Source organism: Pistacia vera, unplaced genomic scaffold (genome assembly GCF_008641045.1).
Source record: "Pistacia vera cultivar Batoury unplaced genomic scaffold, PisVer_v2 Contig169, whole genome shotgun sequence".
Lineage (NCBI taxonomy): Eukaryota > Viridiplantae > Streptophyta > Magnoliopsida > Sapindales > Anacardiaceae > Pistacia > Pistacia vera.
Genome location: NW_022195779.1, coordinates 786,136 through 813,574, shown reverse-complemented (window position 1 = coordinate 813,574; position 27,439 = coordinate 786,136). Strand labels below are relative to the sequence as shown.

At 36.9% G+C, this 27,439-nt stretch overlaps 2 protein-coding genes and 1 long non-coding RNA gene across 3 annotated transcripts; all 3 read right to left on the bottom strand.

Annotated features, from left to right (window-relative positions):
* Positions 1 to 4,714: 4,714 nt before the first annotated feature.
* LOC116125671 (ethylene-responsive transcription factor ERF010-like) lies at positions 4,715 to 5,874 on the bottom strand. Its single transcript, XM_031411396.1, has one exon. It carries the CDS (start codon positions 5,532 to 5,534, stop codon positions 5,058 to 5,060), a length of 477 nt encoding a protein of 158 aa, XP_031267256.1. The 5' UTR covers positions 5,535 to 5,874; the 3' UTR covers positions 4,715 to 5,057.
* Positions 5,875 to 7,574: 1,700 nt separating this feature from the next.
* On the bottom strand, positions 7,575 to 9,277 carry LOC116125578. Its single transcript, XR_004127360.1, has 2 exons — positions 9,080 to 9,277; positions 7,575 to 7,889 (listed from the first exon to the last, which is right to left on the bottom strand). It is a non-coding gene; the product is annotated as an uncharacterized LOC116125578 (long non-coding RNA).
* A 32-nt stretch (positions 9,278 to 9,309) lies between these two features.
* LOC116125650 lies at positions 9,310 to 10,665 on the bottom strand. The gene has a single exon (XM_031411371.1). The coding sequence runs from the start codon at positions 10,619 to 10,621 to the stop codon at positions 9,356 to 9,358; it is 1,266 nt and encodes a 421-aa protein (XP_031267231.1). The 5' UTR covers positions 10,622 to 10,665; the 3' UTR covers positions 9,310 to 9,355.
* Positions 10,666 to 27,439: the final 16,774 nt, after the last annotated feature.

Sequence of the window (27,439 nt, the reverse complement as noted above, 5' to 3'; positions counted from 1 at the left end):
AAACCTTTTTAGTTTGGAAATTGATAGAAAGGGATTGTTGAGGAGAAGGGTATTGTTAGTGAGGAGGCTAAAGCTTTTTGGTGTTGTGTATCATGCCAAGGCAAAAGTGAATAAATGGGGATAGGCATCATTGTTTTGATTGAAATATATTCCCAACTAGATTTGGATGGGGCATCTTTATATATACTTAGCTCACGACTTTATGTGCCACAGTGTAATTCTCTTTGCCTTTAAACCCTCCTTTTTCTTCTTTTCTCTCGAGAAAGAAAAAGGAATAGATGGGAAGCATGATCGCATGGCGAGAAAATTGTCATGTCGTGTAAGTAAAAGTGGACGCAAATGTGCAGGGAAAGGGATTTTGTTCTAGAGTAAATGGATGACAGTCCAAAATCAATTAATTGAATTGATGGCACTGAAACATCCTCACTATATACAACTTTCTTTTTCTTTTAGCTTTTTCTTTTAACTTTTTTCTTCATTTTTTTGGTTTTCTCTCTTTGTGGTGTTAATTAATTTGCACAAACTCAAAAGAGTTAAATCATATCTTGACTCTCCTCTTATAAAAGTCTAAACATCATCTATCTCTTCTTTATATATAGTCGTCGTCTTCTTCTCTTCTTCTTCTTCTTCTTCTTCTTCTTCTTATTATTATTATTTTATTTGTAATTGATTTTTTTTTATTAAAGTATCATCCTTTTTTATGTAGTGCGTTAAAATCACCCACCATTTTCATTGATTCAAGTGCCAAATGCTCACATTCATTTGCATCCCACATGAATGTACTATTTTACCAAAACTTTATATTATACCATTCAACTTCCCGCCAAAAAGACAGATCATTTCATATCTCTCAGTACTAAGTCTGCCTCTTTTAATTTATTGGTCTGTTAGTGGAATTTTGGGGTAATATACAGTTCTTTCTGTTCAACCCCCCCTCTTTCTCTTTTCTCACAACCCTAAAACCACTTAGAACAAACAACTAATATTTCACCTAAATGAGTGGAAACCACAGTGACATTTTTTTTCATAAATGAAGATTTCTGAGAAAGAAATTACAGTAATTTCTTTCATTCATGAATGTACTGTTATCCAATATTGGAAAAACAAATAGCTTCTAGTATCATCTGTACTGACACTTGGAAAGAAAATGTGTTGTGTTCCCATACAGAACTTCGTAGATTCTTGATAAAACCGATCATACAATAAAACACAAGCAGCACTTGGTCTCTTCCTAAGCTATTAAGAGATTTTATTACTCTACAGTAGTACATTCTACATCGTAATATTACTTGCTCGCTCTTAGTTTTCTACTGCCCTCAGATTTACTAAGCTCTGCTACTCATGACTTTAATTCTGTTTATATTTCATTTCCATCTTCAAAAACACAAATGAATTAATAAAACACAACCCAAATACTCCAACACGATGACAATAAAAAGGTTTCCTGCTTTTTATTTGGATTGCTGAAGTTAGTTTTTCAAAAACATATTAATTAATTATCCTTATGTCTTTTTGCTCGTCTCAACTACTTTAGAATGGAGTTTTGGGCTTGGAGCTTATGAAACATGGCCATGGACATTGGGAATACAGTGGTTACTCGTAATAATTATAATAATGTATTGTTGAGGCCTTTTTCTGAACCCAACTGGTTGTTTAGCCCATGATGAACGATCTTTTTTTTTAATGTTCTTACGACATATCGTCCATGAAACGAACGGCTTGCAGTGGGTACTATTGCCAGTCCAAGTACTGAAATGTAATAAATAAAGAATTATTTATTTATTGTCCACATGTAAATGTCGTTTTGTAATTGGATTCATTCTTTCTAGTATAATTGGTTTCTCCGTAAAATCTGAAGAAGGGAGATGAGTGGAAGAGAGATGATGATTGGTCAACATAGATCCCATCAAAAATTACTTCCCACACCGAATATCGTACCAAAATTAGACACTTGTCTTCTCAGCAGCACCATGATTGTGGTCATGATAGAATCCCTGATACTATTACATGCCGATGATTGCGTAATCATATGGAACTAATTATTTGAAAGCGAATGCTTCCAATCAACAAAAATCAATGATCTGGAAAACGAGAGAGCCACCCACAGCTAATCCGATGCTAACATAACACAGTATTTTATTTTTTCAAAGTCTATTACCAAAAGAAAACAGACCTCAAATAAAGAGTGGGAATATATTATATTACTTGTAAATGAATGACTGAAACTTTCAATAGATTATGCTTAGAGTAGTAAGAATCATGACAGAAAAGGCAACAGGTTAAGGTCAAGAGAATAAAAACATAACATATATAGCTAGACTATAGAATTAATATCATGCAATCTTCAATGGATTTTTCTTCTGTAGGTGGGGATGCACTACCAGACTAGCTTTCATTCGTGACAACTATGTATGTATATACAAATCAGAAATGAAGAATTATTGAAAAACACATAATCCTCTTTCTTTGGGATTAAGGTAGATGGAGATTGAGTTGGCTTTGTCTGAGGGTGATGACAACCTGGTCACAGTAATTGACAGCCTGGTTATGTTATGTAATTAGCCGGTTGTTTAATATTTTTTTAATTCTATTCAACATCATTTATACAAATACATAATTAGTGACCATGATATATACAATTAATTAGGATATATATATATATAGTGACATTTTTCCATTTACTATCAATAAATTGTTGAAAATGAACGTAAGATTTGAGTCACACACAACTATATATATATATATATATATATATATTCATTACTGGATATGAACAAGTTATATTTAGAGAAGTGGGTTGTAATTGGTAAATATATATTTTCCTTTACCAACTCTTCGCTGATCTTAGTTAGAAGAAATGGTATTATAATGAAATTTATGGTTTGGACTTTGGAAATTAACAACGTACGCATACAGGAGTCTTAGCTTATGCTTATTTAAGATCATTGAGTACGTCTTTGCATTGAAATATATATATAATGAAATTTATGTGGTTGATTCTGCCGACCAGTGGTTTCAGTCCAATCCATATGCCGATTATTAATTCATTCGACAATTCCAACAAGTAGCCGAATGTTAGACTATGGGGTTCCTTTTTTTGACAAATTTAATTGTGCACCATTAATAAGGGAATGGTTGCAGTAGAAACAAACATTGTGATTATTAATTTACCAATTAATAAATTGGGATTTAACTCAATATATAAACATTGCGTGTAGCATTTTTAATAGTTTGGTTTTGTATCGGAGCTGTGGGACAACCTGGCTACTTTTTGTGTTGTTAATTAGCTTAATATATTAAAATTGCAACTACATTCTATTAGACATAAATTAAATTTCCAAGGTGATTACTCTATACATACTTTCCTTACATATGATATAATTAACTGATCTGTACGTATTTTATTGCTTTAAGCGAAAATGAAATAAAAATACTTAAATTCATTTATTTAAGGTCTTTTTTCACGTCTATGAATAAAAAAACTAAAATTTAAGCCAGTAAGTTTTCTGTCAAATCTTGAGACATACAGAGAGATTATGTTGAAAAATAGCCAAATTTAGAACCATACACTTACTTTAGGGTTCCCTTATGATCTATATTCTTAAAAAATATAGATCTTTTACAATTTTTTTTGAAGGTTTTATAAACCTCCATATATACTGAATTTTGTGAGAGTATTTGTTATTAAAACTTAATCTCTATTATTCTGTCCGTGTGTAGTACTTTTCAAAAACGATATATATACCAATGAAATTAAGTAATGGTTTAGGAGACAGATTTAATTATGTAGCAATCAATACAGGCATGGTGCATGAATGGCTGTTACAATCATCATTTGGGAGGTATAAATACGAGTCGTAAGCCTCTCCCAAGTTCATTAATATAAGTAGGTCACCTTGATTTAAGTTGTATAAATTCATTAATTTATTTGTAAAAACAACAGAAGGAAGTTTTTGCGTATTATATTTATATAGAGCCGCATCTTAGCGTTGAAAAACAGAAGTTCCTTTTGAATAAATAATCCTAAAGTGTCCCATGCAACTAACATCAATTAACCGTCATCTGAGGAAATATGTAGCAGCAATTGGGTTCAGCCAGATTCACATGATAAAAGTGGCACTTGCACAAACATAAATATTGTAGGCTTATAAAATTCGAAAATTGTGAAAGAAGAAAGTCAAATTTTGATTAGAGTACAGTTGGGCAGTAGCGGAATTAAAATCTTAAAAGAACCGGCACTATGTAAAGAAATTAAAAAAAAAAAAAAAAGAAAAAGAAAGATGTTACAGATCACAAGGGGTAGAGGAGGCCTCATGTTAAAGCAAATAATAGTGGAATAATTAAGCAAGTGCTTTAAATTAATAAAAGAAACAGAAAAGCCACTCACCGCCCACATTTGATCACCCATCAATCTCCAGTTGACGACCTTTCACGTAAGCTTTCCACCACCTCCATATGACGGTGACAACCTCCCAATCCCTGCTGATTGAGGACCACTTAATTCTCTCCTTTAATTTCTTCTCCCACACTCAATACTAACACTCATTCATCTCTGATACACATAGACGGTGTTTAAGTTTGTGTGGTGTCCACAGGAACGTCATAACTCATAAGAAATCCAACTAGGTGCCCACTTTCACCCTTATCTTCTTAATCTTATCTTCTTTGGCAACAACTCGAACATGAAGAACGACAATAAGGTAGGCCATCACTATTTCCACGTCCACCCAATCCTTCTTCCTATTCCATTAAAATTTCTTCAACTTCAATATTACATTTACATAAATATTTAAATCACAGACTAGAAAAAAAAAAAGAGAAAAAAAATTAATTAAACACATTGACTAATTACTAACTATATCCTCGTTTACCATCTACCATGTTACAACTGAGAGATTGTAGATGATGATTAAACTTAAAGGAGCTATCTAGCTAAACCTAATCAAACAGAATCCTTTTTGGTTCCATTTTTTTGCGCTATAAGTTGAAATTAATCAAAGATAAAAACTGATCATCAACAGTACAGGTGAGTTCTATATATGTTTATTTGATCTCTTTCAATCTTCATCAGAACTTTCTGGGTTGGGATACTTGTTTAAATCAGGCTTCTCGGATGAGCGAGTGGTAGAATTGGATTCTGATTGTGATTGTGATTGTGATGTATGGAGAGCAGTTTGTAAGGCATCAACCCTAGCTCCAACTTCTGTAGCTTTCTTGCGTATAGAAGCGGCAGACATGTCTCGAAGATCATCATCTTGGAAAATCAATTCAGGAAAATTAAGACGAGCAGAAGGGCCTCTAAGATAGAAAACGGCAGTATCATAGGCTCGTGCTGCAGCTATAGGAGTAGTGTAAGAACCAAGCCATATTCTAGATCTCTTGTTTGGTTCTCTAATTTCAGCCACCCACTTTCCCCACTTTCTCATCCTTATCCCTTTGTATGGCTTTTTCTCTTGTTGTTGCCCTTGCTTCCGCTTCTCTGTGTTCATGTTTCTTGTAGAAGTCTTTGATGAACAAAATTCACCTTCCATCATGAACAACTGAAAGATGTTAACTAAAACTCTTGCTGTTTCTGAAAGTATAGATTGAGGCTCATGACGAAAACAGATAAGATGAAGATGACTCTAGTTTCGATCCATGAAAATTGTTTGCCTCAGAAATTATTCTCATATATATGTGGTAGCTGTATGGGTGTAAACATACATATAAAAGATGTTAAAATTTATATAGAGAGAAATATGCAGAGGCAGATAGCATTAGTTTCCCACTTGGCTGCTAGTCTGTCGTATGGGCACGGCCGCCACGTTGATCTTCCTTAAAGATAAATACAAATTTGGCCGACATAATCCATCATCAGCTCAGCTCTCCCTTCTCTTTATTCTCTCTCTATTTATAGTTAAACGAAACCAATTATATAAAGTCCATATCTCTTGTAAGGGCATTTTCGTACTTATAGTTAACCATCCACGTAGCGGCTATCTGAAAGCCGACGTGGATGTTACTCTTCCAAGTACGCAAATCACGATTTTAAGGCTCTGACATACATGCACTTGGATCATTTATTATTACACAACAGGTTTCAATTATTTATTCTGGGAGGATTTGATTTTAATTAATAAGTTAAATATAAGAAAAAAAAAAAAAAAGGGTGTCAAACAGAAATAACTGGAAATAAAGTTGTTGTTTATGGGGATTGGTCAGTTGACAAGAGGTGAGAGTCGGTGGAGAATGGATGGATGGGGTTTGAGAGTGACTTTCCGTCCACGCAATAAGGATGTAGTGGAAATAGTAAACCCTAGAATAAGTATCTTGTTTACTCTCATCGCCGTCTTAATCACCTGCTTAATTGTGGACTTTTAAGAGTGGCCCACTTTCAATTCAACAATTGCGAGTGCATAACTCAAAATGACTTTGAATATGTGTCACATCTCTAGTGGGTGGATGGATTATCGACTTGATTTAAGTTTTGATTACCGACTTTAATTAATAACAATAAATACACAAATCCTCCACCGCCTATATGACAAAACCATAAAATATACAGACTGAAAATAATTACTTTGAATATTGACCCGAATTTTTTAATTGGACAATCCTTAATTATAGATCTTGCGTCAATTTAAGGGTAGCATCATCATCACCTTCTCTTCTTTTTTTTCAAAGACACATTACTGTTATTTCACTATTGAAATAGTAAACATAATAACCATCAGTACATCACAAAATAATATGAATTTATAACAATTTATCCCATATATTTTAGTCCTAAGAATAAGGGATAATAATATTTGGATGAGGTGAGAGATATGGACAAATAAATGTTTTGCGCATTTGGCGTTTAGACAGCACCGTGCTCCCTCCCCACTGAAAAATTACAAGCAACTATAAAATGATTATAATAATTAAGATGATTGTCTGGAGATGCAGCACCAGGACATGGGAGTGTGCCCAACTAGGCAACTTGGAGATGTAGTCGGCAAATAAAAAGGGGACAACAACATATAAATATACATTTCTAATTATAATATTGTTCCATTTTTGAGTTTGTGTTCATGTCTCTTACGCTACTTCTTGCTTGAAATATTATCACTACGGACAAATCTATCTCTGCCCAGGAACTCCTCTCAAACTCACCCCTCTTCCACTACATACAGACTTCTACTCCTGCCCACACATTTACTCTCCAAGATTTAATGCATTAATACCTAATATTTTTATAAAATATTATAAATTCCTTAAAACATAAGTTTAATTATTGAGAACTCCTCTAAAATTATTAAAAATACCCATAAAAAATAATAATTAAAATACACACGTTAAGACAATCCAAACTATTTAAGAGAGGTTTGTATCCGAATCGGAGCAATACCCAGTTTCTATGTGTTTTGTTAGCTTTGCGTTATGTTCTCACTTGTCACTTCAGTTTTCCCCAATATGAAAACTTCGTTCCTGGTAAATTTCCTATTGTTATGCCTGTGATATATTTGAAAACAATGCTTGATTTAACCTAGAATGAGAAAAAACCCAGACATCATCAACCAAAATCAAAGCAATCAAGCAAATAACTGCGTATGTTAATCTTCAATTTCTGATCTCATTGATTAATACCAAAACAGTTCAATCCAGATATCCAATGCTACCTATAACATCATACTAATAATACAAATTAGGACTGTTAACATCACTAATCCAATGTCTAATCTTTCTCCAAGAGGCAAACAGTAGGCATACTTACACTCTGTTTTCAGTAGCTTCACCAAACCATTGAACCTAACCTCCTAATCAACAATCAGGATGCTTTGAGGTAATTCATCTCCACTATGCTGAAAAGGACCTCTGCTGGTCAGGGGTCATGAATTCCAGGATACTAATGCTTCATAAGCAGAAATCTGCCACTCCAAATTAAAATATCAATACCGACGACTTTTTCAAAGATCAAATATTTTTCATTACATTGTATTTGCACAAGACAAATCAAGTCGATCAAAGAATAATCTAAAAGAGATATGCAACTTTTTTCTAACCCAGGAAGTGTTCCACTCATTTCTTTTTTGACACACAGCAATCAAGATAAATGAAACTCAAGACCAGTGACTTCACGTTATGAAAAATATCCAATATCCTATTTGGCCACGACCATTCTTCTATCAATTAAAATCCTATCATTTGGCACAGCGATTCTTTCTTTATTGAAATACTCATCGAGTTCTCTAGCACATTTAGAGGACAAACAAATTGAAGCAGTAAACATGGTTTAGCCATTTGCAGCAGAAGCCAACAACCAACCATAAATAATACAAGCAATATTAATTTCAGCAACAGCAAAATTAATGCATTATCAAAGTATAACCAAAATAAAGTTCATGCTACACTCTGTTCATCAAGGATAATGACCAACTTAATTTGCATGGGATGTTCATCTTACAGTGTGCTCTCCAAGCTTTGATAAGTAAACCCTCTAGGAACTAATTTTGCCATTGCTTTCCATGCCCTATTATTCTTATTAAATATACTTATTATTCATTTCTTTCCTATCTTGATACACCAAAAACCAATCCTCATCTTGACACACCCAAAATCACTGCAGATGCTGGTCAATAGGATCCTTTTTTAATCCTTCACATAACCAGAGAAAAACTAAAGCCACAACATTCAAAACAGAAAAAATGCACAACAGCATGTAGACAATAAAAATTGAGCTGCTTTTCAACAAAAAAACATACACTGCACCCAATTAGCCTCGATGTGCATAGATTAAAAGTGAAACTAGAATGATGAATTTGCAAATGCATGATTTCAGATGACCCAAAGTTTGTAAGGCAAAAGTGTTGAAAATAACTACCGAGTACTTTATGCCTCATAAAATTTAAGAAAGTTCTAATCAAGCATCATAAGGGGCATTTTAATGAATAAGCATGATGTGTATACTAAGATGATACTTGAAACACAAAATGATTGCAATGGATAGCAATGCTGTACAATTCTCATTATGAAATACTAATGAAGTTAATACGGTATATCACTCTGACTATACACTAACATAAGAAGCATGCTGAGATTATTTGGGGCAGACATATACCCATTGATATCTGAAGACCACAAGCATCAACTTTTAGAATCTGAGTGCAAATAGGACCCGTTCATGATCGCACAAGTATTCTGATAATCGAATGAATATAATTTATTAACAAATATTCACTTCTCCTAAAGAGGAAAAAACTAGGACAATAGATGTCAAAAAAGCATTCAATTCTCTGATTCTGTTCTCAATTGAAGCTTGCAAGCTATTTTTGTCCGATTAAAGAACAATATGCCCCAACAACATGCCTCATATAACCAACTGCATTTGCTTATATCAATAGTATCCATCTTCTTCTTCAATTCCCTCCTCCCTTAAGAAATAGTCTCCATCCACTTCCTCAATCACCCAATCTTCATCTTCCTCTTCTCCTTCTGAAAACATCGAAATCCTCTCACCACGAAACTCAGTTCTTTCAGCAACAAGCTCGTTAACCACATTATCCAAATCCGTCTCACTCTTAAAATCAAATACCCTATCATACTGCCTAGCACAAAACAACTCATTGTCATTCCTCTCAAAATCCTCATTACTCCTTCTCTTAGGCACCAAATCCTTCTCTGTCAACTCCCCATTCTCCACCCCAATCCACGGCACCCACAAATCCGCATGCTGCCCCAATCCTCTATTTGAATCTCCCACCACAACCGTCCCCAAATTCGCCTCTCTCGCTTTCCTCAACATCTCCTTAAAATCCTTATCATCTGACACCAATAACATCCAGTCAATCCCTCTACTCATAGAATGCTGCATCTGTCTCTTCAACGCCCAATCCGCAGCTTGTGGTTTATCCTCAACTGTCTTAACAAATACACCAGCTCTCTTCAACTCCGATCCCAGCCCATAACCAACTTTCGGCTTTAACAAATTCTTCGCCGCTTCATTGTATTTTTCATTCCCACTTATATATCTCTCTTTATATTTCTGTCTCTTTTTCCCCTTCAACGATCTCATTCGGTTCAATTTTTTTTGGCGCTCCCGTTCATGTAACTGTTTAAAATGTTTCCTCAAATCTTGATTGGTCTTACATTTGCGACCACACACTCCGCAAATGTACGGATCACTGGGGACCACAACTCCTCTGCGTTCAAGAATGTCCAACGTCTTACGCTCACGGCGTTCCTCGATGATCCACTGAGGGAGGTGAATAAACGCGTGACGGTTGGCGTAAGCAGAGATGTCAGTTACCTCCCCGAACTTCTCAGCTATCCGTCTTAACGACATGGCCGCATCGTACGGCGGGCCACGAGGCGGCTTGTTATCGAGGTCCCACAAAACAACGACTCTGTTGTTGTTTTTTTGTGTGTAGACTCCTTGCTTGTTTCTGACCATGTCGATTTCAAAAGTTGCGGCGTGGTTGTCTGAGGCAGCTTTGATGCAACATTGTGATGAGGATGAGAGTGGTTTGAGAGTAAGTTTGGTTTTGAAATTAGAGGGAAAATTGTGAAACAAAAGAGATTGAGAGAAATGGAGGTCCGTTTTGTGAATAAGGGGTTTTAGAGGGAGAGTGTCAAGAGAGTTGCAGAGGGAGAGGGAATTCATTTTTCATTTATCCGTAGTACGCTAACTCCGACTGCGAGCGAACATGAGCGATACTCGGATAAGGAGATTGTAGATATTAAGCGATTGGTATCTTATATGCTATATGGGTAGTAACCCGATGGATCCATCACGATGGATGAGTTGGGCTTTTTGTGGACCCTAATTATCTAGATGGGCCTTTTTAACAAATCGAATCAATTAGAACTAGAATTACTCATGCAAGGGAGATATTGCCACATTTTTTACTATTTTTTTTTTTTTTTTTTTTAATGATATCCCATAAATTTCACAAAAGCCCTTCATTCTATTTTTTTTTTAATGTATTTTAAAATTTTATTATTTCATTCATTTTCACTTATGCCATATACCTTAAAAGTAAAAAAAAAATTGAAGCTGAAAAAACACCTTACACATAATCCCAACATAATACAGTTAAAAAACACAATAAATATATAAATTAAAATAGTTATCAATAATACTTTGAAAAAAATAACAAAAAATTTATGTGAAGCAATTGAAAATTTACAATTTTGTATTACTTCTAGCTTGATATATCGTGTTGCAAATCTTCTTCCTTTATTAGACTATCTTTTTGTTCTAAGAATGATTTGAATAATTTAACAAAAAATAAGGTTTATGAGATAATAGTAGAGTGTCAAATTTATTTGTAGAAACTAAGAAATTAAAGTTAATTTTGATAATTTAATATAGGGATAAATTTGTTATTATAAAATATAAAAAGAAAGAGGGATTTTTCTTTCTTTCTAGAATTTAATGTTTTAGATAGTTGTTGCACTTGCACTCACTTATATATATTGGAAAATTCAACTCGATTGGAAAGTTTTTGTAGAAGGCTCAATTGAAAGAACCGGAATCAAACCAAACCAAACTTTGTGTTAATATTTTCTAAAAAAAACATTCATTATTAAACAATATTAGATACATGTTATGTTTCTAGGTTTCGTTCCATATCATTCGTACACTTAATATTTTTGATGCACTTAACATGTTTTCTTCATTTCCTCTTTGAATTCTATAATTTCTTTCTTCACATTTAAAATATTAAATTAAATGACTCAAGGATATTATTTTTGTCATAATAACGTCATCCATATGCTTAAAATCATAATTCTGCATAAATGGTTTTAAACTTTCTAAATGATGTGAAACCATAATGAGTCCATGCAACTTTTGAAAAGTCTTTTCTCATTTTGTGCTTCCAACTGAGGGATGATGTAGAAGACAAACTTCATTTTCGGTTCTCTAAAAAAGATGTGCCGCTGTTCCAGTGTTGTATTCTAAGAACTTTAGTCTTAACAATTTATGCACAAAAAATAAAGAAGATAAAACAACCACGACCTTTTGTTCATATGGGTATTTTTAGTTCAATAACATTGAAATTGTTCTTTTGATTGCTTTAAGATTTGGAAGATTTCAATGACTGTTTCGGCTTTTTCATCATTATGTTTGTTTGTGCTTGATTTTGACACTAATGACTTGCATGTACTAAGTGTTAAGTTGTTTTTAGAAATTACCGGTGAATGATTATGATCAGATATAAAGACTGAATAATAAATAAGAGATATGATTTTTAAAGTAGTTCGGATGCTTAAAGCGAATCCTACGTCCACTGTTTCTTTCATAGATGAGATATTACAAGAGGTCACATATAGCGAATAACAAACAGAGGTACAATAACTAAGTATTCAGAGAGAACATCAAATCAGTCTCTTTCCCGTAGGTTATCTTTGTCTGGAAATAAAGATTACATCAGAATAAGGTTTCAGTATCAGAATCCGAAAATGAGAGGGAAATTGGGGGGGGGGGGGGGGGGGGGGGGGGGGTCCTCTATTTATAGTAGAGGAATTTAAGGTAATAATTACAAATCTGCAAGTGGATAGGTGTCGTGCAATTCCTTCATTGTCTCTCATTGGCTGATAACTTAGGAAATATCCTCAAATTATCTAGGGCTTGGACAGGTGTGCGGTCCTCAGTCACTGATAGACAAAACTTGAATCTGCTAAGTTGGTGACAACCATATTCTTTTTGTCATGGAGCAACGTGGCAGCTTCTGGACGGCTCAAAGCCTTCCTGAACTATGATTGGTGCTCGTTGACGTAATCTAACGTCAGCCCTGATTTTTTAGGCATAATAGAAGCTCCCCAATTCTTAAGGTTCAAAGATTGAATCTTAAGAACTCCATGATTATGCTGCGATCTGACTTGTTTCGAGGAGTGTTTGCGCAAACTAGCAGTTGAGAACAACCACATTGTTACAAATGACATGAGGCTGATAGTCTGACCCGATTGGCGAACTAAGTGTAGATCGTGACATGGGTCTCAAGAACTACACAAGCGACCTAACATGATCATTCACAAAGGTCTAGCGACCTGAGCCAGATCATGATTAGTGCTATGAAAATGTGTTTCGTACTCTACCTGTCATTCACGACCTGAAAACACTTAGAACATTTTGCTATCGACAATTGAGAATCATTTTGCTCGATGTTCGAATTTGACATATGGAAAAAATGTCTTATTCGAATGACCTCCTCAGATGTTATCCGTTGCCTTTGACAGCTATCTTGGTCAATAAAATAAGCTTTATCTGACAAATGTATCTCTACGCAATAAGCGTCAGCCATGAGCATTAAATGCAAGTCATGTTGAAACGACATTCCCTTTTGAAGCACTAAATGCGAATGAAGGCGCATTTAATGTGGAGGAGATAATCACACCGACGCTTGGCGATTTCAATAAAGAGAAACACCGGTTGATCTTCACGAAGCGTGAAGGTTACTCTTCCACAAATCAGTGACACATGGTTACAAATGACATGAGGCTGATAGTCTGACCCGACCGGCGAAATAAGTGTAGATCGTGACATGGGTCTCAAGAACTACACAAGCGACCTAACATGATCATTCACAAAGGTCTAGCGACCTGAGCCAGATCATGATTAGTGCTATGAAAATGTGTTTCGTACTCTACCTGCCATTCACGACCTGAAAACACTTAGAACATTTTGCTATCGACAATTGAGAATCATTTTGCTCGATGTTCGAATTTGACATGTGGAAAAAATGTCTTATTCGAACGACCTCCTCAGATGTTATCCGTTGCCTTTGACAACTGTCTTGGTCAATAAAATAAGCTTTATCTGACAAATGTGTCTCCACGCAATAAGTGTCAGCCATGAGCATTAAATGCAAGTCATGTTGAAACGACATTCCTTTTTGAAGCACTAAATGCGGATGCGGGCGCATTTAATGTGGAGGAGATAATCACACCGACGCTTGGCGATTTCAATAAAGAGAAACACCAGTTGATCTTCATGAAGCGTGAAGGTTACTCTTCCACAAATCAGTGACACGTGGTCACAATCAATGACCAGAAACGCGTTCCCGCTCAAACATCGCTTATAAAAGAAACTAAGCGTCGTCTTCCACCTTATAAAACCCAAAGCCCATTCCAAGTTTTTTCACATAACTCAAACTTTCAAAGAGAAAACCAACGTTTTTGCACTCAAAATATTAGTTCATCCTCTTCCTGGTTGATGCGCACTCAACACTATGACAGAACATTTGTTCCCAGCAATCAAGAGGTAAAAAAATTTCTTCTCCTTTTCTCTTTTTCATTCCTGTGAAAAACTTAGTTTTTACAGTAATGGTGGGTGTGAACGTCTGGTAGGCTTAGATGATGAACATTCTTGGGTAGTGTTTGAAAAGAAACACTTTTAAGAGTCAAAACTTAGGGCACAAATCTTTAGAAAATATTTCTTAAGAATTTTTAGGGTTTTTGGCGACTATGGGAGAGGAACCAGAGTTATTTTACTCTTCTGAGTCATCGTACGAGGTAAATTATGCGGAGTTTGAGTCACCTCTACATGTCACCCCTTTACAAACTCTAAGAGTGATGGACATCCCTTAGGCAAAAATAAATGGAGAGGGAAGCTAGCTGCCACTAGGCATCTCGATGGGCCCCGGAAAGGTGATACGATCAACAGTTTCGAAGGACAAAATCCAAAGAGCAATTGACCAGTACTCGATCAATGTAAACATGTTCCAACACAAGTTTCACACTGCTTAGGATCCTCCCGAGGGATTAGCCGTGATCTCGAAAGCAATCTTTAAATGTAGAGTGAGGATACACATTCACACCTACATCAGGTCGATTCTCAACCACCTCCAGATCGCGCCATTCCAATTGACGCCAAATGCATATATGATAGCGGTCGCTATGTATATCACATTTGACGAACACAGCCTCAACAAGCCAATAGTAGAGGAACTCGGTTGTGCCTATTACTTAAAGAGGAGTAAAGACAAAGATTCGTGCTACCTCTCCAAGCGATCAACGATCGAGGGAGGAATATTTGGTTACCCCAGCAATGTTGGGGCTTACCAAATATTTTTTTCTTCGAGTACGATGGAGTCTGTAAATTTAAGGAGTCGAGTAGGTTTTCCTTCTAATTTCTAGATCGTTCATCTTTTAACTTTAACATTTCCTTAATATATTAGGCTAACAAATCTTTTGCTTTTTTGCAGGAAACAAAATGACCAGATTTTCGGCGCTAGTTGATCGCAGTCGCATCAAAGGATTCAGTCGATTGCCCGACCAGAGTCGCAATGCAAGGCTGCTCGTAACTACTGCCAACCTTTGAAAGTACGAGTTTTTCAATCCTAATATATCTTTGGATTGTCCAGCTCGTAAGTATTTCTTACATAGAAAAACTTTAAGTCTTTATTAACAAAAGAAGACTTTCTTTGCTGACGCATCTTTATGCCATGCAGTAACTATGCCACTAAAGGTCACGAAGAAGCTTGTGGGGTTCACATTCCCCAAAATTAATCCAACTGAACCAGCTGGAGCGACCTCCAGCGATATCCCTGTATGAGGGATATAAATTGGTGCTGAAAGGCAACAACCTACTGAGTGACACGAATAAGCTCCCCGGCCTACTGCTGCTCATCTGCCAAGGAAGAAAACCACAGGCCAGAAGTCAAAGAAGAGGAAAACAATACCTATCGAAGAGGAAACCGAATCTGTGCTAGAAGGTTTCGGGATAACGCCAGATAGGCTACAACCCAATCAACTCTTCTCTGCGAGGAAGACCTTGAGGGACACTCTTGGGACCTCGACTGCCCCTAGGAGCTCACCAAACATGCAAGCGAGCAACAAGTCGAAGGGGTCCCTGCCACAACGAGGCTTGACCCGTCTGTATTGGATCTTTTAGGGCAACTACCAAACCATTTATAGCCTGTGGTATACACCATTTTAGAATGCCAGCTCGCTATAACCTTTGACATGTACGTGGCCTCTCGACTTACCGACATGGTGGCCACCACACTTCAGATACAAAGTCAGGTAAAATGACTTGTTCTCTTCGAGAACTCTTTCATATGAGTCGATCTTTTAGCTTTTTAAGAAAAAAACTAACTCTTTATTCCTTTCCATGCAGTCTTTGCTTGCCTTGAATGTGGCCCACAATAAGATGAAGATCAACTCTACTGCAAACTCCACGAGATGAAGGAGGAAACTATCAAGTGAAGCAAGACCTTACAGCTTCAGATGTAGAGGAAAAGACTGCCCACATTTAGGTGAATATGTACATGACTGAAAGGAATTCTGATCTACGAGTAGTAGACTTCCAGAAGATCGAGCTCAAGAAGAAAGATAACGACAATAAGAAGCTCCAACGAATAATAGTGAGGCTCACTAAAGAGTTAGGACAAAGAGAAAAGGAGCTGCAAGCGAGCTCAGAGGGCGAAAAAGCTGTAGAGAATACTCGAGCTGAGTTATGGGAAAACTCAAAGAAAGAGAAGAGGGCATTACAGACAGATCTTGAGCTAGCTCATGGGTAAATCACTTTACTGATCGAGCAAATGAAGCAACAAAACCTCAAAATAGAGAGAAAGGCTACTTACTGGGCGCCGTAGGATATTTATAGCTTGCAGCCGAACAATCTTAACATGGATATCTCTGACCTCCTTGAGGAATACCAAGTTGCTCTTGCTTCTATGGTTGAGGCCGATGAGCAGAAAGAACAAGAGCCTACCCTGAAGGATGATCAACAAGAAGCAAAAGTCCTTAAAGATCAAGTGAATGACCCAGAGGTCGAGGTGGCTGAAGTCAGGGATCCTAGTGATCAAGACTAGTGATCGTTCTCTCCTCTGTTCGAATAGAGTCTTTTGTGCTTATTCTTTTTTCTAATGTAGCTCTTGGTCGTCCCTTGTAAATAATTTTCAAATATATAAAAGAAACTTTTGACCACTTGTGATAACACTTTTATAACTCAAGTATTTCACAAAACAAATATAGCATATCTGATCATAAAACTTGTAAAACGTTATAAATAACAAGATCATTAAAAACTTGAGATTACAACACAAGTAATTCTTTGAGAAGAATTAGAATAATCTTATTCATAGTATTTATAACAATGAAAAATTTACAATTAAAAAATGATCAAGCTATAAACAAGTTCAAAATTACTGATAATAAGGGCGAAAATGCTCTGCATTCCAAGCTTGCGGTACTTCAGACCATTAAGCCTTTTGAGGTGATACGTTCCAGGTTGTATCACCTTAGTGACATGATATGGGCATTCCTAGTTAGGTCCCAATACCCCTATACTTTGTTCTCTTATACCGAGAAGGACTTCTTTTAACATCAAGTCACCAACCTGGAACTCTCTTCTCTTAACTTTAAAGTTGAAGAATCTTTTTGTCTGCTGCTGGTAGGAAGCTATCCTTAACTGAGCCTTGTCGCGGTGTTCTTCAACTAAGTCCAGATTTGCACGTAAGAGTGTTTAATTGTCTGTTTCACTGTAGGAATCTCTCCAAAGTGAACCAGCTCCTACTTCCACAAAGACCATTGCCTCTCAACCATGTGCTAGCGAGAATGGTGTTTCTGAAGTAGAGGTTCTCAAAGTCGTTCTATATGCTCATAGAACTTCTAAGAGATCATCGGACCAATTGCTCTTAGCTACGCCAAGGTTGACCTTCAATGTGTGTTTGATAGTCTTGTTGACAGCTTCAACTTGACCGTTAGCTTGCGGTCTTGCTACTGAGGCGAATTTCTTATGAATCCCCAACTTTTCGCAAAACTGCTTGAATTCCTCATTATCAAATTGTTTCCCGTTATCAGAGATGAGTGTGAGAGGAATCTCATAGCAGCACACAATGTTCTTGAAGATGAAGTCTTTGAGCTTCTTTGTAATGATCGCTACCAAAGGCTCTACTTCGACTCACTTAGTGAAATAATCCACTACGACCACTGCATATTTGACGTCACCTTTATCAGTTGGCATAGGTCCGATGAGATCAATTCTCCACATAGAGAATGGCCAAAGAGTGGTCATCATCATTAACTGGTGGGAAGAAACTCGTGAGATGTTCACGAATCTCTGACACTTATCACACTTCTTCACAAAGTTGACAACATCTTCATGAAGTAGGGGCCAATAATATCCCCAGCAGATAATTTTATTGGTGAGAGATCGTGCGACAGTATGATTATCACAGATCCTTTCATGTATCTCTCTCACGATATAGTTTGTTTCATCCTATGTTACACATCGGAGAACGGGAGTGATAAACCCTCGTTTATACAACTGATCTCCGATGAGAGTGTAACGAGCAGCTTTAGTTCGCAGGAGTCTTGCCTCAATCTTGCCGTTAGGAAGAACCTTATCTTTGAGATACTGAATAATCGGAGTCATCCAGGAAACAAATTTAGTTGCGGCTATGACTTGATCAGGTGAGCTGATAATGAAAGCTTCGATGTACTTGATTGGAATACTATCTAGAGCATCGGAGTCCAGCGATGAGGCTATCTTTGCCAAAACATCTACGATAGAATTACTATCTCGATATTTGCCTGATCGTATAGTGCTTAAAAGGCTCGAGTGTGTCCTTAGCTTTTTTTAAGTAACTGCTCATATTCTCTTCTTTGGCTTGATACTTTATAAGAATCTGATTGACAACCAGTTGTGAGTTGCTATTAATGTTGATCATATCTGAACCCATTTCTCTTACAAGTCGCAGACTAGTAAATAGCACCTTATATTCGGCCTCGTTATTCGTAGCTTTGAATCCAAACCTGAAGGCTCCATAAATGTGAGTTCCCTCAAGGCTGATGAGCAGAAGACTAGCTTCAGCTCTTCTCCTGTTCGAAGACCCAACAACGTAAAGACTCTAGGTTCACAAGTTCTGAACAATTTCCTAGACAACTTCATTGGCTGGCTGTTCGGATTCCCAATTTGGTTGATGAGAGAACTCTAAAATAAAGTTAGTAACAACCTGCCCTTTAATTATTGTTTTTGGTCTGTAATGCAGATCGAATTGGCTCAGTTCCATAACCCACTTAAGCAACTTACCTGAAGCTCTGGCTTCTAAAAGACCTACCTGAGTGAGTAGTTGGTTAATACATGGATGATATGGGTATGGAAGTAAGGTTGCAGCTTTCTAGAAGCAATCAGCAGGGCATAAGCTAATCGTTCTATCTTTGGATACTAAGTCTCGACGTCCAACAGTCGTTTGCTCATGTAAGACACTGGCCAATGAATTGTGCCCTCTTCCTGAATGAGAGCTACGCTGACTATATACTGAGAGACAGACAGGTTGAGAAATAAGATTTCCTCGGGAAGGGGCTTGGTAGAAGAGTTGGCTTTCCTGTTAATGAATGCCCTAGGAACTAATTGTGCTGTCGATTTCAAGGCAATATATCTTGTAAATACTCTTTTGAGAATGGAAGAAAGAGTTCTAATTTCATATTTTGTTTACTGCTTCATTTATATTATTTATAATGCATGTGAAATGTCCGGATGATACGAATTTTTAAAAGATCAAATCATCAAAGTATTCCCTACGTAAGTAATGTTAAATGGGCAATAACATTGCATAATAGGCATGCTGAATGCCTCCATTGAATATCATGTGATGGTATTAGTGTGGGTGATTATAAGAGGTATATCACTGGGGCATTAGCATAGATAAAAGGTTGGTGAACTATTTATCGAATATGACCGATTACGATGAATCACATGGACATTTAGAATGTGATCAATAATACATCGTAGGATCGTACTAGTGTACCACTAATCCTTAGACCTGAGACATCACGGTTGGACTCGACATAGGATGCATATGATTTATATGGTGTATATACACGAGACTATTCATGTCTTGTGTAAGAAGCCAGTTTGATCATATGTTATTCATGTGCGAGGATAAGTGATAGTCAAGATGGGATCCGTTGACTTGAAATAGTTTGGTTCCGAGTTCCCAAACGAATGTCAATAAACATTGGAAAAAGGAAATCTCTGGCTAGAGTACAAAATAGTCATATGAAAAGGAGTTTCATGATGACATGTTCCATTGTATTGATTGACAATTCGAATAAAGATTAAGTTAAGGGTTTTGACATACCATGAACCTATACTTAATCGGGATTTGATGACAGAGAGATTTTACTACATAGAACGTACGATCGGGAAAGAGGTTCATTGGAGTTTAACTTCATTGTGACTTAGGGGTTATGGAGCATTGCTAGATGCCTACCATGATCGGTAGGAGTTTCGATCATAAAGAATTATGACGAAACATATCAGATTGTGATATTGGTCCCACGGCTAGGTTACAGTGAACCTAAGTAGTCACACCTAAAAACCAGGTATGAGAAGAGAAAGTAATACATATCGTTAAAGGTTAACGATGTTCAAATGTAAATATGTACATCTGAATTTATGTATTGGTGAGAAATGATTACTCATGGGAAGCTAGCACTTACCAAGGGTAATAAGGTAATTTGGTCATTATTAGATTAGATTCGATGATGGACTAAAATATATTATTGAATTAGATTCAATAATGGGTTAGATATTAGACGGGATTATTTTATATGTCTTGATTATAAATTTGTTTAAATCAAGGATTTAATATTAAATTGAAATTGTTTCAAGGACTTAGGATCAATAATGATTTAATATTAAATTGAAATTATTTCAAGGACTTGAAAATAATATTGAATTTGTATTAAGTGTTAATACAAGATTCATATTAATTCAAGGACTTGAGAACAATTTCAAAATGGTCCTTGTATTTAAATAAGTGATATTCCCAAAATTTAATTAATTTTTTATTTGGATTGAAAATCTCTCTCTTGAGCTTTCATGGCCGACTCTCTTTTCTTCAGCTTGGGGTGGACTTTACTTTGAGGATTTTCATCAAATTTGTTGAAGATTTTGAACTCCTTTTCAAGTTACAAGAGTTGTAAACCATAAAACGTAACAATTTCACCATTTTAGTTTCAATAACATGTCATATGACCTTATACCATGTTATACACCAATTTTACCCTTTCTAAGCATGAATTCTTACATTTTCGAGATGCTCTTTTATGCTCTGAAAGGCTCGCTCACACTCTGAAGTCCATTCAAATCTCTTGTTGGCCCTGAGTATATTGAAGAACGGCAAACAATGATCTATTACTCTAGAAATGAAGCGACTGAGAGCCGTTATTCTCTCATTCAAGCTCTGAACTTGTTTTCAATTGGCAAGACTTTTCATATCTAGCAAAGCTTAGATCTTTTCGAGGTTGACTTCAGTTTCCCAATGGTTAACCATATACCCTAGGAATTTCCATGAAGATACTCTGAATGAACACTTAAGAGGATTAAGTTTCATTCTATATCTCCGGAGTATGTCGAACATTTCCGCGAGGTTAGCTATGTGATTTGAAGTGACATGTGACTTGACCAGCATTTCATCAACATAGACCTTCATTGATTTCCCGATTTGCTTGGAAAACATACGATTAACCAGACGCTAGTAGGTCGGCCTAGCTTTTTTCAGACCAATGGGCATAACTTTATAGTAGTACAGTTCTCGATCTATAATAAATGAGGTATGCTCCTCGTTGGGCGTATACATCGAGATTTGATTATACCTCGAGTAGGCATCCATAAAGCTTAACAACTTGTGCCTTGAAGTGGCGTTGACGAGCTGATTGATTCTGAGCAAAGAGAAACTATCCTTTAGACAAGCTTTGTTGAGATCCATGACATCAACACAGGTTCGCCATTTACTGTTGAATTTCTTTACCAAAACAGGATTAGCGACCTAACTCAGATAATGAGCCTCCCGAATGAACCTAATTGAGAGGAGCTTATCCACCTTAACCTTAAGAGTAGTATAACGCTCTAGGTCCATAGCTCTTCTTTTCTGGCAAATTGGCTTGACCTCACCGTCGATGTTGAGTGCATGACATATTACATTCGTGCTGATCCTGATCATCTCAGCATGAGTCCATGCAAAAACATCTATATTCTATTTGAGGAAGCTCGTTACATCAGTAGCGAGCGAGCGAGCTAAGTGTTGAGATTACTTCCGATTCTCAATACATGAGTCGGCTCATTCTGGTCAACTGATATTTTAGATAGAGTCTCAACAGACCCATTGTGAGAATACTCCTCTTGAACACAAGGATCTATGTTGTCTTGCACTGAACCTGGCTGTGGTTCGATCATGTTGATCGCCATAGCCTACTTGAGAACGCCCACTGGCTTCCCTTTCCTTTTGCATGTTATATGTATTGCTCTTACATAATAATCGCAAGATTCACGCTAAGACTCTTTGACCTCCCCGCACCCTATCGGAGTGAAAATTTTCAATTTTAGATGATAGATGAAGGAGACAACTTTGAAGTTCCGGAGTAGAGGTCGTCCCAATATGCCATTGAAAGCAAACGGATAGTCTACCACTAGAAATTTTGTCATCTTGGTCACTTCATGGGTCTCACCCAAAGTGACAGGAAGTGTAATCATTCCCTTGGAAATTAGATGATCCATTGTAAAGCCATAGATGGGGATAGAGGCAAGCTTTATATTTGCTTCTTCCAATTGCATTTCCTCGAATGCTCGCTGAAATAGGATGTTCACGGTACTCCCATTATCCACCAACATTCTGTGGACTTTGTTCAGACCTATTTCAGTCGCAATGACGAGTGCATCCTTATGAGGGTGATGCAATCATACCGCGTCTTTCTCTGAGAAGGTAATCTCCTCCTCCCTATGCACTTTAGCAGGTCACTACGCCGTGTTTAACACACTCACAAGGTCATAGCGAGCTTCCCGAGCGTACTTCTCCTAAGCACCTCGAGAATTCCCTACGAGCTGCAGCCCTCCAAATATAATTCTGATGAAATGGAGGCCCCTACAACCACAACGCTTATTCCCATTGTCTTCTTGATCCTTCTCCCAAAAGGGAGTCAGACCATTAACATACTCCCTAAAGTACCCATTTTTAATGAGGCCTTCAATAGTCTGTTTAAGAGCTCGTCATTCATCAGTATGGTGCCTATTGTCCCGATGATAATAGTAATATTTCTTGCTATTTCATATTGAAAGGGGATTTTTCATGAGCTCTAGCTCTTCTAGTAAATTAGCTTCTTCCCATTGTCTTCTTGATCTTTCTCCCAAAGGGGAGTCGGACCATCAACATACTCCCTGAAGTACCCATTTTTAATGAGGCCTTCAATAGTCTATTCAAGAGCTCGTCATTCATCAGTATGGTGCCCATTGTCCCGGTGATAATGGTAATATTTCTTGCAATTTCATATTGAAAGGGGATTTTTCATGAGCTCTAGCTCTCCTAGTAAATTAGCTTCTTCTTATTTATCCATAATACTTGATACCGATGTGTTTAATGGAACATACTGATTCTTGTCGCGATCGTGACAAGGAACTTGGGCATAAGATTTCTTGGACTCAAACCGTTGTTTCTTTCACTTTCTCTGATCGTAATTAGCCTATTTACAATCAAGCCTTCTATTACTTTCTTCTTGGTTTTCCTCTCTCTGACTGGGAGCGCTAGTCAAAGGACCAGGGTCATGGCGATTCAAAACAGCCATTGAATTTTCAATTTTAAGATATTTCTCAGTGAGGTTGTAGAAGCGGGTGAGGGAAATATCGTCCTCGGATTGCAGTTTCTTCCACATGTCGGTTTATGGGCGAACTCCCACAATATTAAGAATTTGAACTGAATCTTCGGGTGCATTAGCCACCTTGTTCAGCTCTCTGTGGAACCTGTCGATATAGGACTGGAGGGATTCATTCCTCTCCTGCCGTATGTTGCTCAGATAGCTCAACAGCATTGAGAACTTCCTATTAGCCTGGAAGTGCCTAAAAAATAATGAACTCATCTACTACCATGAGTTGATAGATCCTGGCAGAAGCGATTTAAAGCAACGCTTAGCATGGGCAATCAGAGTCACTGCTAAGTAGCGACATTTCACTAAGTTGGAAACTTAATGAAGCTTCATGAGGTCGTTAAACTTATAGAAATGATCCTGCGGATCATAACTCCTATCGAATGCTCACATATCGAGCATTCTAAATCTTGATAGGAGAGAAGCTGTCAAAATTGTTAGAGAAAAGGGAGATGCCTCAGCAACCTGCCCTCGCTCATTCTGCTGAGCTCTAAGCTGATCCAGAGCTCGCTGCAACTCCTTAATCTAAGGAAGCAGAGCCACCTGAGGATCACTTTCTGCAATATGGGTTCGTTCCCCACGATTATGATTGAGGAAAGATCGCAGATCATACTCTTTCTTGCCTTGGCCGGAGCCTTCGGCATAGCTTGACACATGTTAGCTAAAGCCATGTGAAGGCACTAAATAGCTTGAGGAGTTATCTAGACCTCCGCAGTGGTCAGAACCAACCCGCGTTCTATGGGTATTTTCCTCGCGGTGATGGTCAGAACCATCATTCTGGCGATAGTGGGAATCTTTATGTCGTGCATTCTTGTGGGGGTGCCCATGCTATGTGGCGTGAGACAGCTCATGATGTGACATACCACCAAGTCGCAAAGCCATAGTTATTCTACCTGCCTCACAATCGATATTCACTGGCCTCTTTGAGCCTTTTGGCCCATTGTTAGCCACCTGTTTTCCCTTATTTTTACGCACTCTAGTGCGCGTGGTATGAGCTTTTGTCCGTTTCCACACTTTAGCACAACCTACAGGCGTTTTTTGAGGTGGTATCGCCTTGTCAGAATTGAGCAATACGACCTAATCCAAATGATCTAACCTTCAGTTAACCGTTTGAAGAGTATTATTAAACATTTCTAGGTAATTCATCACAACTGGATCGAGCTGAGAGGTCGAGGGAATGTTCGCTGCATTACCTTGAGGAATTGGAGGCACTTCGAGAGAAGTAACATCCTGTACCCAAGGGATTTCCTCGTTGTTGGTACTAGTTCGCTAGGTTGCAAAACCACAAGCCATTTGTTCACAAGTAGAACTGATTGATCAGAGATTCTGAATGAAGAGCGGATATGAAATCAGGCCCTCCTTCTAGCACTAAACTGTTAATGCGTGATTTTGACACCAACGACTCGCACGTGCAAAGTGTTAAGCTGTTCTTAGAAATCATACGTGAATGATCATGATCAGATACAAAGACTGAATAATAAATGAGAGAGATAATTTTTAAAGTGGTTCGGATGCTTAAAGCGAATCCTAAGTCCACTATTTCTTTTATATATGAGAGATTACAAGAGATCGCATATAGCTAACAACGAACAAAGGTACAATAACTGAGTATTCATAGAGAATATCAAGTCAGTCTCTTTTCTGTAGGTTATCTTTGCTCTGAAAATAAAGATTACAATCAGAATGAGGGTTCAGTATCAGAATCTCGAAAATGAGAAGGGGAATCATCTATTTATAGTAGAGGAATTCAAGATAATGATTACAAATCTGCAAGTGGGTAGGTGTCGTGCAAGTCCTTCTTGCCTCCTATTGGCTGATAACTTAAGAAATATCCTCAAATTATCTGGGGCTTGGACATGTGTACAGTCATCAATCGCTCATAGACAAAACTTAAATCTGCTAGGTTAGTGACATACATATTCTTTCTGTCGTGGAGCAACGTGGCAACTTCTGGACGATGCAAAGTCTTCCTAAACTTTGATTGGTGCTCGCTGATGTAGGCTAACGTTAGCCCTGATTTTTTAGGCATAACAATGTTCTTTAATTAATGATATATTTCTTTCCAAAAATATTAGAAGAATGTCAAGAGATTCATGTACTTTTTTCCGAATACAAATGGAGACTGTGATACTGTATGGTGATGCAATTGCAACGTCCGGTTATTGTCAAATGTAAATTTTTTTATTTCCAAAGTCCCATATTATCGTGTCAATGAGGATTCAGTAAGCAACTCTATAGCCAATCATTTCTTGTGAGAACTCCTGTCTGCAAGTAAGGAGACAAATGTGATGAATGAGCTCTTACTTAAATGGTTTTGTCTAGTATTATTTTTCTGCCATACCCAGTGATAATCCTCATGCTGTGCTATCTTCTTTTACTTTCTCTTTTCCTTTATAAAAAAAAAAAGAATCTGTCAATGCTCACCATTTTTTAAATTGACTTCAATAATAGTCTCTTGTCATCTTTCTGTTGCTCATACATTTTCTATCTTATCTCTTTCTAACTAATCCTGTTTTCTGGTGCATTTGTAATACTTATATTTCTCCTCTTATAGGTCCAACTGTTTTTTTCTGACTGGCACATTATATTCTATGCGGTGATCAACATATATTATATAATAAACTCCAAGAAAAGCAAAGGAATTTGAATCCTTCAATCTTTTTTTTTTCTTTTGACGAGGGGTATTCAGCCTAGTTTACGCGTATCTCAATTAATCTCTCGACCCTTTGAAGTGGTCAATTGGGTAATTCCCTCGGTGGTCACCCTTATGAGTGGTTGAGAAGACACATACTCTAAAACTCATGTTAGACCCCTTTGCTCTTTTATCATTAGATCACCTAGTGGCGATTAATCTTTCAATCTTTCTTAGCTAAGGCAAAAACGGCAGTTTATCCTTCTTTGATTCTTTAATTGTCTTAGGTTCTTAGGTAAGAGGTCTTATTAGGGTTTAGAAAGCATAAACAGGTTTTTCTTGTTTCTTTTTAATGATGTTTCCTTGAATTATGGCAATTATCCTTAGAATTATGATAAAAACCTTAATCAACTACTTCCGAATAGGATAACTATAAATTAATTTGATTATTGCTTTCGTATTTTCAAATTGATTCAGGGGATGAAAGATAACGAATTAAGCAACCAAGTTTGGTGGGGCTTACGTAGTCGTAGTTGAGTCGTTCCTTATAATATCGGCCCATTTGCAATATTATATATAATAAAAAAGTATCTTTTTGTATACACTCCACTTGCTCCCCTTCTCTAATTTTTTTCTTGCAGCAATGAGTAGAAATTTTTCCATCATAAAGATTGACCTCATTCATTTCCTTGTCTTATACTTGAAGAAATTACTTAATAACAATTAGATTGATAAATCACATGTTACTAACATTAATAAACTGATCTCATCCCTTAAGGTATTGTCCTTACGTTCAATTATGTTTTCTCTATTCTTTGATTTCTTGTTTTCAAACCTTAAAGTCATCTACCATAATATCATTTTGTCTTACCTGTTCTGTTCCTTTATGTTTGTAGGGTATTCAATTTACTTTATAGATTAGTTTAACTTGTATTTAATCTGCCCTAATACCCTTATTACCAAAAAAATAAAATAAATAAATAAATCGATATCAATAAAACCCAAGATGCCTCCAACTTAAACAAGTGAATGCCAATAAAAAAGAAAGAAGTAAAGGAAAGCCAATTAAAGTCCCACATTTGCTTTTCCCCACATGCGGCCCAAAATGGCTTAGGCTGCCCCCTCAAATGTATCCTGGGGTTGTTAGCCTTTTGCTCTTCTGTCAAAGCCTAGAGTTGATCCCAAATGAGACAAATT